Here is an 18,632-nt window from a genome sequence, read left to right as displayed (position 1 = left end):
ATGATAAATAAATAGAGAGAGAAAGGCAGTTCTGGAATCGATAACAAATCGGATGCATGATTCCGCGGTGTGAAAGCACGTTGAGACTATCAATGAATGTCAATAACACATCGACGGCATGCGCGGATTGCCACCGACGCAGCATCTCTCCGGCAATTCGTCTCGCGTCTCGCGTTCCACGTTTGACATCATGAATTCAAATCGTAAATTACATACCTTACCCAGTGATCGTGTTTCTCTTCTTGAACGTATACATGGCAATTCGCTCCTCACGATTCTTTAATATCTGTCGCTGAACTTTCTCATGAAAGCTCATGAAAGCGCGTTGAGATTACTGCTACGCATGCAACGCATGATAGATTTTATTTTATTCCTTTACGTTTTCCTTAGCATACATTTTATCACGGGCATCCTACTTGTTCGTTATCAGATTCTATGCGTGCAACTATATATTATATAGCACTCCGTGTTTATGTGTGAAACCGGTACTCGGAATGCAGACCGAAAGTTATAAACATATCAATCTCTATGGAGATGTCATTTTTTTAAAAATATATTTTTTTAATGAAAATATACGTTTTGTGTATCAAGAGTATTATATAACTGTGTACATAAGCTACTATAGGAAAATATGTAGCATTCCATCATAACCATCGTAATTCCAAATTCCAGTCTATTCATTATCTGACGGAGACTGATCAGCGAGGAACGCTGGATTAATAGTAATAAAGTTATTCACAAGTTCTCTAACTAGCTCGATTGATACCCACGTTTCACATTCTGTCGGAGAAATATTTACGCTTTCGTAACAGCTGGTTCCTCGCTGCCGTCGCGTTACTCCTTTCGTTCGAATGAGCGATTGACAATGAAGGGGCTATGCAAGAAGAGAGAAAAAGTTTTCAGTCGACGAGAACCGTACAAGAAGGCGCGTGAAAGCGAACCGCACGTTGTTGCTCGCCGAACGACGCGGCAATCGCGTCGAGATAAGTAGAACAATCACACATAATCATATGCAATTTATCAGAGAAAGTGGGCTAATACGAGCTGCGTGGAGTGATATCTAACACCTTTGTTTCTCGCGGAGATTTAGAGGCTCGATTTGAGGAAACGCGAACATGTGCGTTACAAAAGAGAAACAAAAAGAGAGAGAAATAGGAAGAGCCTATTTACTAACTAGCATGGCTTGGCGGAAGTAATAAAGAAGTTTAAACGTTTCTTTTCTATGAGCACGTTTAACCTTTATGTTCTAGCGTACACCATCACACACACACACAAAGTGTCTATTGACGTCCTACGCGATATACACTCCTAAGCTACGCTTACTTTCTTCCGACTCGATCTTACCTGGGGTATCATGAACTCCCTACGTTATTAATCGTCATCAGTGTCGTTGAACAACTACATTCAAATATGTCGATGTCGTGCTGAGATACATTCCGCGTACTTGTTTCACATTTATCTAGCTTACATTTTCCACATACTTACATGTAGTAGTATATATCTATATCTGGATCTGTAGAATCTATGTAGACAAGATAAGATATTGAGATAAAAATTTACACCGATCGCAATCCGTCAGTTTTTCTTTCTTTTTAATCTAAAGATAGTAACAGACGCGTGTCAAATTTCTGTTTCAGGTACTCCAACGAGACATTAAGGCGCACGGACGTATCGTCAGTTCGGTTGTCAAATTAGGAGATAAAGTTTTCACGCAACAACAGGAGGAGCAAAAGCAACAGCGAAAGCAGCAACATCAATTTTCGCAGCCTTTGCAGATAGTAAGATCGTTAGAACGCCGTTGGCATCAACTGTTTCTGCTCTCCTTGGAATGGCAGTATCACATTGAAACCCTTGTATCTCGTATAAGAAATAAGGTAAGATATCTGTATTTTCTATCTTTCACAAAAGATGTATCTCATATATGAACATAAAGAATTGAAGTGATTAAACGATATTCTTATATATGAATGAAAATATTAAATTTTTTCTCAAAAATAATTTTTTATTATTTCCTACTTGAAAAAACATGACAAATATTAAGTTTTTAAACTATGATGACTACGATTTTAATTTACTCCATATTGCAATCGAAATAGCAATATCGTATCAAAAGATGTATCCCATCTATGAACATAAAGAATTGAAGTGATTAAATGATATTTTTATATATGAATGAAAATATTAAATTTTTTTTCAAAAATAATTTTTTATTATTTCGTACTTGAAAAAACATGACAAATATTAAATTTCTAAAATGATGACTATGATTTTAATTTATTCCAGATTGCAATCGAAGTAGCAATATCATATCATAAAAAGCGATATTTAATAAACGTGAAAGTACGCTTTTACCCAATTAAAATATAGATTACTATCTTCGTTCTATCAGTTTAAATTAAATTTTGTCAGTGTTCTACTCCTCGGATGTTAATCTCGACTGCTGTGCTGGCAGCAGTAATTAAACTCAAACTAGTGAGAAACTATGTCGGGCAAGATCGATTGACGAGGATGAACGAATAGACGAGAAGTAAAGTGTGGGCAAGCAGTAACTTACTAGTGATTGTGCAATTGACGAAGATGCCTCACAATTGACGACTATTAAGAATAGTATATTGAGTGTCGCTTCTATACGGTTTCATTTAATTCGATGCTCGAAAAGAAAGAAAGTCTTAAAACTAAATGCATTTTATTTGTGGAAGTAGGCATTCCTTTATGCATGAATAATTTTTATTTTATGGAATTTAATAGTTTATGCGTTGAAATAAAATTATTATCTTATATTTAATCTAAACTTTAAAGTGAAAAAAATTATTTACTTTAAGATTTCACAGGAATAAAAATTTTAACGTGAGATTGAATTTGTAAATAATTTCGAATTTGTAATAGTCAGGTAAAATTTTATCGAAAAGTTTTCTCCAGCCCTATTCCGTTATCTCTCATCGAAAGTGGATATAGAAATTTGAACAAAGTATCTCAAAGTAAAGCGTTAGGCGACCACAGCTCTCTTTCTCTCTCTCTCTCTCTCATCAATTTCAATCACGTTGTATGACGCAGCAACACTGATAGTGAGCGATAAGTGTATTAATACAAGATAAGTACGTAGCAACGTACATACATTCAACGTTTTCAAAAACGATAGTGAATTATAGATATTGGCATCGATAACAAATTTATGCAGGGAATCGCAAGGCATCTGTTATATTACATTGTCACTTATCATCGAATAAAAGAGATTGGATTGTTTGTTTCAGAACGCCGCGCCTTGCAGTAGCGATAGCGACGAGGAACCAGTCACGAAACAGCCTCGTCTCAGTCGCGGACGATCACGCGGCTCCGGAACGGAATCGCCGGGACAGTCAGCCCGCTCGAGGCGTACGGAACGCGCCAAGTGCGTCGCCGGACAGGGCTCGGGATCCGAGTACCTCGATCATCATTCAATCCCCGGAGCGAGGACCGATCCGTCCGACAGCGACGCCTCTTCCGAGAACCGATCCGTCGGCGAAGGATCGTATTTCGAGGTACGTCGTTCATCGGGCACAGACGGAACATCTCGCTCGAGAGTTTGCTTTGATTCGTCGACCTTTCGCGACGCCGATCGAATCGAGCATCCTGCCAACTTTGCACGAGACCCATTATTCGCGAATTGGAAAGGTTCCCTATTATTGTCAAAGTCTGCTGTCGTGACCGCATAGCGAGGATACCCATATCGTTGTAGAAATATAAATAAGGATTATGCGGCGAGTGAATCACGCAAGTAACGGCAGTTATATTTGTGTTCCGATTAGATGTAAAATAATCTGAGAAAGATAAGATTGACTTAATCACGCAACGTTATCGACATATTTGGATACGAATTTAAATCAACCAAGTCTCATCCAAGCTTTCGTAGTACTCATTGCAAAATATCGTGTGTCAAAACCTTTCGCATTTGCATCTCTTGCAAAAAATTGTTAAAGACAGGAAACAGCCTGTGGTAGTTGTTCCAAGAATCGGCAACTGCTATTGTTCTCCATATTGCTGTCGCGAAACACGACTATTACAAGTCATTGACCCGATTCTCGAACGCTATGCGAATCTCGATTTATGCGTCGAGATGTTAACTCTACTCCCTGCTGAGACATTCTTTCGACGATGGGCGCAGCTTGATCTAATTAATTCTTACCGTTATACATTGCTATGATAGACGGGAACTTGCGTTAGCGCTTAATCAATCTCGATGAGCGCATCCTTGTCAAATAAGTAAGAGAATCGCAAATTACTCTTCTTCCTTTCGAAATCTCGCAATTGCACGAGTTAAACTAAGCGTCGCTTTAGCCTTAACGAAAGATAAGAGCGCTTCATGTTACTACCACTTCACATTGTGTAGGCTAGAGTAGAGCGCATTATCCGAATGTGTTAAGTGGACAAAGCCTCGCGTAAAAGGCTGGTGAAGAACGGCTTCTGCAAAACGAATCGGGCACGCATATACAGTAAGAAGGCTGTGCATCACGGTAGACGGTGATCTTGACAAAAAATAGCGGTCGATTGTATGACAAAAACCACGGTATCCGCGTCGGGCGACCGAGATCTTGTGAAAGAGCAGTACCTCTTAAATCATAGATATTTTGATGCACGCTCAAGAGAGTTATATCTTTCACTCCGATACACCTTATTCCTCGATATTGTGCGTTCGAAGTTCAAATTGTTGTCAATTTTTGTAAGTTGTTCAATAAAATTATGCAAATCAACAGTTTAAAAAAAGAACATGTTGATTATGAATATCTTACTCGATGTCTTATTTATCGCGCGAGAATTTTCTGATAATCAAATGTGCAAATATACAACGCACGATAGTATGCGATGTTCGCATTAGCAAAATATCAATAATATTGACTATGTTCTTTTTTACGATTTTGTAGGATGAATTATGTCAGCTGTGTGTGATGGACGCAAGGTCCGACGAATCGGCAAAACGAGACGCCACTAGTTCCATTACATCTAGTGTCGAAGATCGAGGGGAGGAAGGTGACGTCGAGGATAACGGAATAAGTGTCAACGATATGCCGCCTACACCAGATACTGTACCGATAACAACATCGACGGCAGCAATACAAGAGACATGCGACGAAATCGATGCGGTGGGTACCGTACAAATTAAAAGTACAGAAAAATCCAATAATGATCTGCGGACGAAGACCGAACTTGTAAAACGTTGTGGAACAACAGAAGTTGCTTTGTTCAACATGTAAGTCGCATTATTTATCCTTCTGATGTTTGTTTCGCAACCTCAAACAATAAAATTGTAATCATTTCAAAATTGATTGCCTGTCAGCTCTTTATTTATATTCTCGATACTTTTAAAACTATAAAACTGCTAAAATGTCAGCTATACGTATATTCTGTAGATTGATGATAGATTGTTTTCTAATGTTTAGGTCTGATAGAAAATCAAAAAACTGTGCTACTTTTTATTTTAAACATTTGGATACCGATTCCGAAGCGGATTGTAGTCAACCAATTCAGGAATCCTCAAATACAGTAGACGATTCCTCCGAGGAGGAGTGGACTTATACTCCTGCTTGTCAAAATAATTCGTTTACCGTTTCGGAGCAGCACAAGACGAATGTTGTAGTTCGTCTAGATTTTGATGAAAGCCCGCGAGTAGCTATATCAGAAAAAATGCATTTTACACAAGCGAAGAATGCAGGCATCGAGAGAGAAATGTCTGCAGAACGTATGCACGATCATGATGCTCAACAAAAGGATAGCGACGATGAAAGAAAGAATGATAAGTCAAGTATTCAGAAATTAATTAAAGAAGTGGAAAACTTGATTGGTGAAGAGCGACACACAGTCTCGCGCAGTTTCTCACAGTTAGTATTCGAGGAGAAGAATATAACAAATCATCGAGCCAAGTATGCGCGCGTAAAGGAATGGTTAAAGTTGAATGCTTCGAGAAGTTATGAGGGCAGATCACAGGTAAATTAAATTAGATCGATAAACTCTTAGAAAAACGAAAAACAATGAACAATGTTTCCTTATATCGAATTAAATATTTTATTTAATTACAAATCTTGCATTTGTAAATTGTAATTTTATATTTTTGATACTATTGGTGATTGATACTATTTAATTAAAAGTATTGATATTTGTATAAAAAAATTATTGCGCGAACTTTACATGCAAGGATATACCAAATAATAGAATATATGATACATTTATAATTATAATATATTACAGCCATTAGATAGCTGCGATGCCAGCGGGGAATATACAACAGAGGAATCCGATGGAGAAAGACAATCGATATCGTCTGACGATTTACAGAGCAGCGTTGCGACTTATCGCCGATTCGAAGGGACTCTCGGATGTATATCGCAGTCTCCTTCACAAGAGATACTCTATAATTTTCAGAAAACGCCTGTTAATGAAACACCTCCCGATGAGAATATGCCCAAAGTTGTAATGCGCTCTAAACAAAAAGCAAAAGGATCGAGACCGTGGAGCGTTTCTTGTATCTCTCAAATCGGAAATAATCCTAATTTGGCTCAAATAAATGATCCTATTTTAGCATTCTCTATATCTGAGACTGCGCTCCATCAGTTAGTCGCAACTCCACCTACCAAATCCGTATCTTTGGATGCTACGTAAGTACATTGTCTTTTAATAATCTTTGTTTTCGTTTTTCTTATTTTTTTTTTATCAAGTTTTGTCCCATGTTAATTAATGACTAATTTTCTGTGTAGTGAAATATTTATCATCGAATATATTTATATTGCAGAGGAACGCGGAAATCGTTTAATTCCACATCTACTTTGTTAGAAGAGTCTCTTATATGTCCCGATGATCGCGTAGTTAGAAATATTTCATTTCGCAGAAAGAAAAATAGATTGCGTAAAAAGACTTTGGTAAGAGAAATGTCATATTACTATATATTTATTTATCAGATCACGTTCGTTAAACGTGTCCTTTTCTTTTAGTTATTTTAATAGATCTATTTTTATAGAACTGTTTTAAAGATTAAGTTCATGTCAAATATATAATAAATTATTAACTCATCCAATTAGGGTCGTAAGAGCGAATCTAGTTCGGAAAGCGTGCATGCCAATCATCATTCAGCGGGTAGTGATGGCAGCTCCAATCAACAACGTTTGTCTCGTAAAATGAATTTAAATCGCACAATGTATACAGTTCCGAAAGAAAACTGCCATAGTCGTTCGACGAATCTCGTCAAATCCGGATCTTTCTCGGGCTGTACCGTCTATCAACAATTACACGCAGAAAAGGCGCTTGCTAATAATTCTACGCCGCTCAGACTACTTTGTTGCAAGTCAATTGCTTCTACATCGGAGATTGAAGGCGAAGATCATAATTGTGCTCAAGGACATCTCGCTTACGATAATAATATGTTGAATAACGCGGTGAATAGCAAAGAACTAACCAGTCAGCAGTTAAATGTAGATAGTGATGTAGAAATGAACAGTCTTGGTAACAATTCGTTATACGAACAGGCTTGGGATAATTACCAGGTGATACAAAAAATTGCATAACATTTTTAACAAATGTTTATAAAGCATTTTTTTATATTTATAAATTTGTTGATTCACAGGAGAAGTATATGAGTGAAGCTTACAGCGAACCATTAGATGTAGAGATGGCTCGACGATTATTAGATTTTGGAGATGATTATCGAAATTTCCTCGATAGTCAGTCAGAATGCGCATCCAGTATAAGCGCAATTCCTGCTAGTTCGCCATTGCCTAAGATTCGCACGTATCATGTAGGTCCCGTACTATTATTCTTTCTCGATAAAATATCCATATTCCTTCTATAAAAAGATCAATGTTGCAAAGAAAAAGTTACATAAATAATTAAATAATAATACATTAATAATTTTTATGTACTCATACGATATTCGAATATTGTGCCATTTTCTATTATGTTTATTAATAGAAACATACATTCATAAAATATTTTAAATCATTACTGCTTAGATTACAACAAATTAGTCACGACAAATAAACTTTTCAAGCAATACCGAAGTGTTTTATTTTTTTCATATGATTACTAATTGCGTGCAAATTTTGAGGTGTATCATCTAATTATCATATAATATGATATAATATTATATTGTAATAATACCAGTATATTAACTTTATGACACATTAATCGATTCCTCTCACAAAGTTGCTAGTCATAATAATACCTGATTATAACATTGTTAAATGTAAATCTTAAAATGAAGAGACATAATGACAATAGAAATATCATATCGATAAATAATCAAGAATTGACATTAGAAAAAAAGAAAGAGAAATAAAATATTTGCATGACGTCAATATATTAAAACTTGTGCATTTGTACAGTACATATTGTATCTATATAATATTTTATGATTATTTTACGAGAGAAAGAGGAAACAGCATGTGCATTATGTAATCAACAATACTCACGCAAACTCTAATCGTGTTTTAGGAAATTGGCGATAGTACGGAAGAAAGTGATAGTGATGAAGAAGATTTACGAAAAGTTGTAGAGAATTCACAATCACAGCTTATACTTGCTGAAAATGCTTTTGTAAGATCCAATGGCGTGATTCCTGCAGAATTCGTACGTATTTTGTTACTAATGTTTGCAATAGAGTGTCCCTCTGTACCAAGTTATAGATGGTTTTGGAATACGATTTTTGCTTTATCTCTTACTCATTTTATTCGTTATTTTGTTTCGTCATATCGGTAATAATTATTAAGTTGGTTGTATCATAAATATTATTATGCATATATGTGAATATATATAAACATAATTTAAGTTTATTTCCTCTATTATAATTACTATATTATTAATAACGTGTATCATATGCTGTTGAATTAGACTCCAAACTATTTTTTTAGTCTACGTTTTTATCAATTATATTGAAACAAAAAATCTTGTGTTTTTCTGATATAAATAAGATTTATGTGTATATCTGTATATTTGAATTCTTTAATTTATATATTAAGATTTGCATTTTTATCGATGCTTTATCTTTAAAAAAAAATTGAGGTTATAATAATAATTATCTTCCTCCTAAAAATTTTCAAAACTATTTCTTCATTATTTTTTATTATCTTCTCTTTTTCTTTTATTATAAAGATTTTACTTAGTATCATATAATTAATGCATTATTTTTTCGAATAATCGTGATCATCTAATTGTAGTAGGAGGCCAAAACGCGCTATTTTCTTATTAATATACTAGCTACGATAATAAAATAATGTAATAAATTGATTAATAAAAATTATTTCGTTAATTATTGCATTGTTTTATGTTCGACTTGTCATGATATGTTATGACAATGCAGTTAATCGAATTTACCTTTCTATCTCTAATAGGCCGAAGTGGAGTCTTCATGTAAAGAAAACTTAGGGTGTTTGAAAACTGTATTGGACTCGCAGAACGGATACTTGCGAAATGAAAAATATTCGAAACAAATTCGCGGTGAGTACGATCAGTTAATTAATTTTATACTGTTTCTCTATATAATCATTGCTTTGTACTTGTTATTTTGGCCTGAGAAGACTTGCTCTGTTGCTTATTTTTTCTGATAGAAAAAATTGCGATGAAAACTATCTTCTGCAATTTTTATATTATTGCATGTTAATATATATATATATTGTAAAAAAGCTATTTTTTTGTACAAAAAAGTGTGAAACATACGATCGCATTATTTCATCATATCTGTTTTTTATCTTACATAATTGTTTTTATGTTTTCGAATAGACAGATAACGAAAATTTAAGTGTGCGCAATTTTATTGTGTAAAAATTTTATAATTTTGTTTTTATCTACTGAAAAAATAACTGTATTTTTTTGCGCTGATTACTCGTAATCTATTGTCATTTGCGAAACCGTCACTCTAATTCGATCATTTTATTGTTCGTGATCTATTCGATTTAAATATTAATTAGAAAAGATTTAAATGAAAGAAAACTTGAAAAAAAACGTGAGCATTTTTTAATATTTAATATTATTTTATATATATTTATTTTATATTTTACCACAAATATTTCTTTTATCATTTATGTAACAAATATCTTTAAATAAATTTGTTTATTAGCATGTATTACAAAATAATAGCATGTGTAATATCTTCTATATTATTTTAATGCGCTTTGTGCAACGATTGTAATTATTATTATATATAACAATAAATACGGTATTTTCAGAATTTTAATAATTTTGCAGATTTACATATACTTGTTTTAAACAAAAGTGAAAGAAGTATTATCAAAATCATAAAATAGAAAGCTAAAAAAATTGCATTAAAAAATATGCGAGACAATGAGGTACATATAAGAATTAAATATTATCCTTTTATAAAAATGCGTGTTTATACAATATTATCTATTAATAAAAACTGATGCAAAATATTTATCATAAATAAAGTAGATTGTGTAACGCGCTTTTATAAAGAAAAATTTAGATTGAACTTTAATTACACTAAAAAGAAACGATACTATATACTTTCTAGTCAACGTAGTTCGAATGTAAGGATATCCGGAGATGAGAGAAAGTAGAAAATATCTATACTTTCAACGTCACATTCGCCTTATAAATAAATTACCTCGTAGTATTGCCTGTTATAGACAGATCGTCGTTCATAGTAACTCATTCGCTAAAAACTTTCGATTATCTGTCGGAGCTTTAACGGCCAGTGTCAATTCGAAGAGATTAATGACAAATTTATTTCGATCGTAAATCTAATTAAGTCTCCGACAGCATGTGTACACGAGTGCCAAGGTGCGCGTAGGTGGACAGGCATTCTCGCGATCGTTCTTTCTCGCCTTATATAAACTAACGACTCTCTCCCCTATCACTAGATAGTGTAGAAAAATGTCGGTCCCGCGCTACCGGTCCGCGAGCGCATCTCGCTGTTGATTCGCTCGCGTATACCGCGGTTAACTTCAGGTATCACGTGGGATCGCAGTGTTCGCGGCTCGCGAATGTTGCAGTGTTTCGACGCACTCGGATCGGCTCGGACGTGTCATCGCGTGTTCGCTGGTCCCAGTGTGTTATCTAACTCGCGTCGCGATTCCCGAAAAAAGAGATACCACGTCGCGTTCCGAACGATCGACGTATCCGAGAGAGCCCGTTACCTCGACGTTACTTTTTCGCTCCGGCAACACTCCTCGCTGTAATGCTCGCGCAAAGGGAGAAGATAGCCTCAAGCGACTTACGTACGTATCTGCTGCTTTCGTCACGATTGTTACATTATTAATGTGCGCTCGCGGAAGTCGGTTTTATATTAATCGCGTAATTCTTACTTAATCGATATTTAAAGTATGTCTCTTTTGCATCATGTCATATTACTTGTGGCGGATGTTTATTGCCGAGCGTTCCTCCCGAGCGACGTATTTAAGTTTCTTTTTTTTGTTAATATATTGCCGCCATGTTTGTGTAAAAGGAAAGGAAGAACGATTTCTAAACCTAAGTTTTGGGTGACTTTCGTACGAAAATTTTTTTTATGATTATCTTGTTATGACATTAAAGAATTTATATCATTGACCATAAATGCTGAATATTACGAAATTACAAACGACTCGTATTCAAAAACAACGGAAATATATATGTGAAAAAATTAAAGAAGAAAATTAGAAAGTTGAAATGATATAAGAATCGAAACCTTAAAAAACGGCGCGAATTTCAAATTTTGTGCGTTTCTCTCCTTCTTCCCCCTCTCTTTCTCATATTATATTTTTGAATTTAAAACGTTATTCGCACGATCGAAATGTTACAAATATATTAGGTCAACAGTTATATTAACCGTTTATCTCCCCGGAATTTTGCATTGTTGGGAACAATGATATAAATGCCTGTGTAACGCCAAATCCGTTACTTGCCAAATCCATCAATCATCCTTTCTCTCGTGATATTGTTGTCTCCAACGTCACGACTGCGCATTGGCTCTCGACAATCATGCCCGTAATTGTCGCTCCACTTTTCCGGAACGAAATTGCGATTAGTTTCGGGAAAGTTATCGTCTTTATCTATGCCAAACATTTCTAAAAACACGAAGCTGGAATAAAAATCTATATCTATCGCGTTTAAGATGATTGCATTTAACGCGAAACTTGAAACTTTCTCACTTTGCGTCTTGTGGATAATAATTGTTTATTGTATCCATTGTACGTTTTGAATTTGCCGTTAATTCACAAGCATATGTCGTTTCCGTAAAAGGGGCGTCGTGGGTTGCGTCGTTTAAAAACGCATGGGCGGACTGCACTCGATGCCAATTTACGCTCTGGCGATCATATGCGACGAAGCATACGATCGCATACATATATGTATCTCGTATACATCACATGTGAGTTTTACTAGGTGCGCTATTACGTTCATGCTGTGCTCTGTACGCTTCGTCATATCCTGTAGGTCAAAACACATGTGATACTTTCTATACATGTCGAATTTTTCCTCTAACATTTCCGTATGCGTTTTTTCTCTAAGATGCACAAAACGCGATATATCTGGAGAGATTATTAACAATGTTCATTCAATCGCTGTTTGCTTTTTATCGATTATATTTATATCACTTGCACATGTGAACATGCAGTTTTGGTATGGAAAAAGTAGTCCCTATAAAGGAAAGCGAAGAACAGAAAAGAGGTTACGAAAGTCGGTACAGATATAAAGCCTCTTGACCTTTGAGATTTTTTTTTGTCCACAATCGTTTTACATAACCGGTCGATGAGAAGCCTATAAATCATTACAGAACACCGTTATTAGGAATAACAGTATAGCTCAAGAAGCTCAGAAACGAAAAAACATATAGGATAATAATTGCCAGCTTCCTTCCTTTCACCTGCTTCCTGGGAATTTACTAAAGGAAGAAGAAAAGAAAACAGTTAATCGCACGAATGCGCGCATTAAGCGTCAGGAATGTTAACTTATCCCCATTTTTCATGATATGAGGAAATATAAAGCTTCGCATGCTAAATTAATACAATATTAAATTAATATTAAGTAATGATAGCATTATATATTTTACACACTAAAAATTATATATGTATATATATTTCTTTTAAATCATTTTGAAAAGAAGAGATAATTAAATTTTTAGTAATTTTCTATAAATAACTGACATTTAAATAAAATATTTTTAATATTCAAAACATCTGCTTGACTATCTGAATAAATAAAAATGTAAAATAATTGATATAATGTAATTAATACAATAATATATAATATAATGTAAGGCATTATTATCTATTTTAAAAAATATTATGTTATTAATGTTATACTAAATTATATTGTGCAATTTTGCTTAGGTATGATTGAGAAATGGGAGACTTTGGCATCGCGAGTTGAGCAGGCGCAAACGGCCGGTTCTCTTCATCGTTCGCTGGCTGCCATGCGAACAAGATTCAAAGCCATACACGATCGACTTTTTGATTATGAGGTCGTCCTGGAGCCGCACTTGCTCGATGATCGTATTAATAGGATCGTTGTAAGTTGATCTTTTAACGTTATATATATTTTATTTTACACACATATGTATGTTGGTTTGAGAGTGATTGCTAAGAAAAAGGTCATTTATAATTTATAGTTGGAGTTTATTGAATTGTAAGTAACATCTACATACATGTGCTTGCGTTTTGTTTTAGATGCAATTTTATTTTTGATGCAGGATGATATTAAGATAGTTCTTACCAACAGTAAGCATACTGTACGATACAGTGCATGCACTGTCGGTAAATATACCAGTAGAGTATCCTCTTCTGCTGTGGGAGAAATCTTCTATTCCGATTCGATTGATATTTTGATGAGTAAAGATATCCTATTAATCTCTTCTCTATCTTTCTCGTTTTTAACGTTCTTTATCATTTTTCATTTAATATTTATTTAAATAACACAATTTATTTAAAATAGTACATTAATCGATATTGATTTAATATTGATTGAATAAAAACATTCCTTTATTAGATGAAAAATGTTAAAAGATAATTTATATATACATTGTTAACAATATATCATTGTATTAAAAATTCTTTACTGAGATTCAATCCTAAAAGATATATTAGTGAATTTTGATGTATGAAGATATTATTAGACATATTTGAGTTGATGATCTTAAAAATTGGAAAAAAATATTTCAGTTTTGAACGCACGCGGCTTACAAACGAATTTCTGCAAGTTCTTCGGAAATCGAATCGGAATAAGAGAGCGCGTTATTGGAAGTGTCTCCCGTACGCGGCGGGTAAGACAGAAAAGTCAGAAGCTCACAGGCAGAAAGCTCGCGATCGGGGAGGAGGAACAAAATGAAAGCGGGCGAGGGTGGCGGACTGAGGGATGAGCGGAGGAGGCGATGGTGGAGACGGAGAGATAGAGAAAAGAGAGCGGGAGAGAGCAGTCAGGAACCAAGTAGAGGAGGCAGAGGTAGTGGCGTAAAAGCGTAGTCGTGTCGCACGTACGCTCGTCTGACGGCGACGTGCTCGGAATCGCAACTCGCGCCAAGAGCGAACGCCGGCGAACCTAGCCAACCCCCTCGGTGGAGTTCCACTCCCCCCGAGAGTCATCCCCCGATCCTCCCGGCACATCCACCAGCCCTACCGTGGAAGCCCTCCGTGGAAGCGGTCTCCCCTCTCCCCGCCACACCCCCGCAATATCCTCCACACCCTCCCCAGCCTCATTGCGAAGACCAAACACATGCTCCCTATCTATCATCAAGATGTATTAGCGTCCAACATTTGCCGGGTGAACTCGTCGCTCTGCTACATTATGCACGAGATGTATGTGTAGCTCGCGCCGATCCGCGCCGGACCCGAACGAAAGCCGCGTTCTTGTTTTACATGTCTCGTTTACGGTCTCGTGCTTAAGGTCGTCAAAGTCTCCGATAGCACGACAGTTTCTTCGACGCGGTCATAAGACTCGCGTACTCGTTTGCGGAAACTATAGCTTTATCCTACAGAAAATTTCTAGCCAAAGAGTCGTGTCTCGTAGAATACATTAATATTACGCGATTCGTCCACAAAATACACACGAGCATCAATGTAGCCGTGCGTGCGTGCTCGCACGGGAGGAGGCCGTCAACAAGCTGATTACATATCGTGGATGATTGTCCGCCGCGACGCACGTGGAGGGTTTGGCGATTGGAATGCAGGTCGCGCGACACCGAAAAGCGCAACTGCGCGAGCGAATACAGATTGACGCGCGCGAGACAGGATTGAACGTTTCGTTATGTATTATGCATCGCTAAGCGGCACACTATTGAGACTTGTACGTGTGCTTTCCGTAGCACGTACATTCGACGCGATTCGATCAAGGCTCGTCACCTGCTGATTATGCTATTGCGTCATATCCGGACAAACATTTACCGTTACAGCTCGCTCGTCGATGGAGCTTTGCGCTTTATTCGCGTAAATTAACTTTACGCGATAATTTTGCCAAAGTTTCAGATATGAAGAATCGATGAAATTAACATTAAAATAAGTTGCGAGTAATGCAATTTCTCGAATTAAATTAAAAATTATTATATTTATGACAACGCTTTATCATAGCAAAATTAGATGTTTGAATTGCGATAGAAAATTTGAAAATTTTTTAAAATTGATCATCTCTCTTTCTCTCTCTCTCCATCTCCCCTCTAGCATTTATTTTTGCAAAGAATCCTTATGTATCATAGCGAAAGAAAATTTGCGGAGCGGGATACTACGAGGGGATTACGTGGCACAATTAAAATACTGGCAGTGGATCTCCGTTCCACTTAGTATCGTAAAATTACGAGAAGTAAAAAGCTAATTCTCTACTTTTACGGGGTACGTGCTCGGTATGACCGGGACGGGGGAGCGGCCTCATAGGCATGCAGGTCCCGAACGCGCAGAGCGACCGCTCTGTATACCGAATTCGAATCAATTGATTGGCTGTTGATTGGAAATTGAATTAGATCGGAATGTGCGTGTCTGCGTTGCGAGGGCCTCGGCGGACGAGCAAGGGTAGAATGGTGGTGGCTGCTGCTGGTTATGCGTCGTTGATGCTGATGGCGGCGGCGACGAGGAGAAGCGTAGCAGCAGCAGGGTGGTTACGAAAAGAGGGGAAAAGCGGCGCGGTCGCTTCTGCCTTTGCTATGCGTTTGGAATATCAATGACAACCACTTTTCGCCGGACAGCGAGCAAATCCACGCCGCGCACTTCGCAAAACCGCCCGCGTTGGGGACTACTCTCCTTTTCATCGCGCGATTTGCCCCGCTTGACGACACAAACAAAACCAGACGGCTAACTGCCAGCTGCTTATGACGACGGGGATGAGGAAACATCGTATATTTTAATAAAATAAAAAAAATGTATAATTTAAAATTTAAAATTTTGAGAAAAAAAATAATGCACTCCAGTTGAGTGCCTGTCCAGTATTGAGCTGCCGTTTAAAATGTTGCAAACGAGTATTTATCAGCGACGGCGCATAGCTAAATATAAGGGTTGTAGAAACACGCGTACGATGCAGTAACCACGTCACGTTGTCACATCCCCGTCGTCCTACCGCGGGACGAGGACCGCATAAATAAACCCAGGTTTACGACGGCGACGTAGGGCGACGTAAGAGAACGAAAACGAGAGCCCCGCGCGTTTCTCTTCTCTTCCCGTTTCATTTCTCTCGCTCATCGCGTGACGAGGAGGAGACCTCAGGGAAACTCGTAAAGCTCGTCCTTGCGGTCATCTCGCGCGTCTTATATCCTCTGCCTCGTCTCTTCCGTTCTTTAAAAGTAATTTCCTTCTCTTCCACCAGAAGACTACCGAACGTTTGCTATATCCACGTGCTACATCTTCGTCGATCCTGTGCCTATCAAGCACGAAATGTTGACTCTTATACGTTTTCGTATTAAAAATCAATTTAGATAGGAGACACGAGAATAAGTAAACGAAATGTTATCGATTGATATACATGTAAAGAAAGTAAGTTCAATACATAAAAAAAATATCTCACTTAGATACCAAGTGTATCTATTCTTAACAGGAGTGCTTAGTCCGTGGCCACTTTATACATCAACTTCACCCTCGAGCGACCCCTGCGCGTTTGCCCTTGCACCACGCGGGTAATTCGTTTGAGTTAGGCGAGCCAGCTAGCTACTAAAAATGTATATTTTATGTTCGCAGGCCGACATAGCTGTTCTGAATGACCACAAGACTGCGATGCTCGCGTTGAATGTCTCCGCGCATCGACTGATTACCGATCTCGGTGCCTCTGCGCCCTTAATTTGCACAGCCCTCAAGGATGGCGTGGCAGACCTTTATAGGATATATGACGAGACTTTACAAAAGTGAGTAATCGTTTTCGCATATTACACATTACTTGTTTTTTGAATAAATCTTTGGGGGTAAAACGAAAGAGCTTATATATGTAAATAAAAAATATAAAGTTTATATCGCTTTGTTTTAATTGTTTTATAAACGTACAAATCGTCAATTACAAATTAGAAATTTACTTCTGTGAATAAAAGCTGTTAATACATGATGAAATATAGATCTTGGGAAAATCACGCTACATCAATACGAGAAATAGTTTCCTTGATTAATTTGGAGTATCTTGACTGCGGGGTTCAACGGTATATCTTCTGTAGAATAGTTGGTACTGGATCATCGGCTAGCCGTTTGCCGGCCGACGTGTGACGTTAGGCAAATATTTTGAGAGGTAATGAAGCCACCAAAGCAAACAGCGGAAACCGAGAGCGGCATTGGTACCGCCAGTAAGGGCTCTTCTCGTTGGGATTTTGACCCGTGTCGCGGGATTACTAGCTTTAACGGAGATCGCGTTTAATCACGGACCTTTTCTACGTGATGGCTCCGACAGAAAGGCAAACGGATCGAAATTCAAAGGGTCAATGCAATATTCGATTTTCTGCAATATTTTTTTTTGCTTCACCTAACCTTATTGATATTTTATCAGTATGAAATACATAAAGTATACATCTTTTCTTCTTTATAAATTACCTTTTTTTAAATTATAAATTCCTATTTAATCCACATTAAATAATTAATTTTAATTTTAATTTTTCAGAATGTAAGTAATTTTAAATTGTGTTTAAATTAGTGGTTTTTATACATTAAAATACTTATTATCGAAATTAATTTAATCATAAGAAATTTCCCAACAATCTTTATGGTTATTTAGTCACACCAATTATTAATTGTCTTGGAAAATAATACAAACTATATTTTTGCAACGATACTTCCAATGAGCAAAGAATAGTTAGCGCAATCATTACAATCCCCTTTTAATTTCCATATGAGCACTCGAGTCCCCTCTTTGATAGGGGTTTAGGCCATTCAAAGGGGTTTACCACTGACCCATTGGGGTTTGCAGAGGTCAATCCTATCTCTACATTTGGTATGGAGAGACACTTTTATTTCTGTGGCGGGAGATGATTTCCCAAAGAATAGTTATCGAACCTTTCGAATCATTCGTAATTAATGAAGGCGATCTATTCGTAAAGGAAGAAAATGCTTGTATATATAAAATGTTTGTCAATATAAAAATATCTGTATCTAATAAACGTATCGACTTTTCGCCTTTCTGACGGATACGCCAATGCGGGAAAGAGGCACAACCAGCCTTCCTCGATTCATTCCTACATTCGCTAGGGACGTTCAGATTGACCTGAAATAAAGTGTTTTTATTTGCCGATA

At 36.7% G+C, this 18,632-nt stretch overlaps 1 protein-coding gene across 10 annotated transcripts in view; it reads left to right on the top strand.

Moving 5' to 3' along the window:
* Nucleotides 1-18,632, top strand: part of LOC145963229 (uncharacterized) — a 120,071-nt gene that overhangs the window by 10,973 nt on the left and 90,466 nt on the right. For all 10 annotated transcript variants that reach the window (XR_014436102.1, XM_083084951.1, XM_083084950.1 and 7 more), the window contains exons 7-18: nt 1,638-1,874; nt 3,252-3,518; nt 4,899-5,224; nt 5,415-5,958; nt 6,220-6,626; nt 6,761-6,887; nt 7,047-7,508; nt 7,589-7,759; nt 8,455-8,589; nt 9,351-9,456; nt 13,284-13,462; nt 17,103-17,266. Coding sequence is in view for 9 of the 10 variants with exons in the window: in XM_083084951.1 (XP_082941077.1) it covers nt 1,638-1,874; nt 3,252-3,518; nt 4,899-5,224; nt 5,415-5,958; nt 6,220-6,626; nt 6,761-6,887; nt 7,047-7,508; nt 7,589-7,759; nt 8,455-8,589; nt 9,351-9,456; nt 13,284-13,462; nt 17,103-17,266 (3,125 nt within the window). In the remaining variant the exon portion in view is untranslated. The remainder of the gene's footprint in view (nt 1-1,637; nt 1,875-3,251; nt 3,519-4,898; nt 5,225-5,414; nt 5,959-6,219; nt 6,627-6,760; nt 6,888-7,046; nt 7,509-7,588; nt 7,760-8,454; nt 8,590-9,350; nt 9,457-13,283; nt 13,463-17,102; nt 17,267-18,632) is intronic.

The sequence above is a fragment of the Camponotus vicinus genome, unplaced genomic scaffold (genome assembly GCF_025532165.1).
Source record: "Camponotus vicinus isolate PSW18456_S1 unplaced genomic scaffold, iyCamVici1.0 SCAF_12, whole genome shotgun sequence".
Classification (NCBI taxonomy): domain Eukaryota; kingdom Metazoa; phylum Arthropoda; class Insecta; order Hymenoptera; family Formicidae; genus Camponotus; species Camponotus vicinus.
The sequence above is the reverse complement of the archived record's forward strand: the minus strand, read 5'-3'. Positions and strand labels throughout refer to the sequence as shown.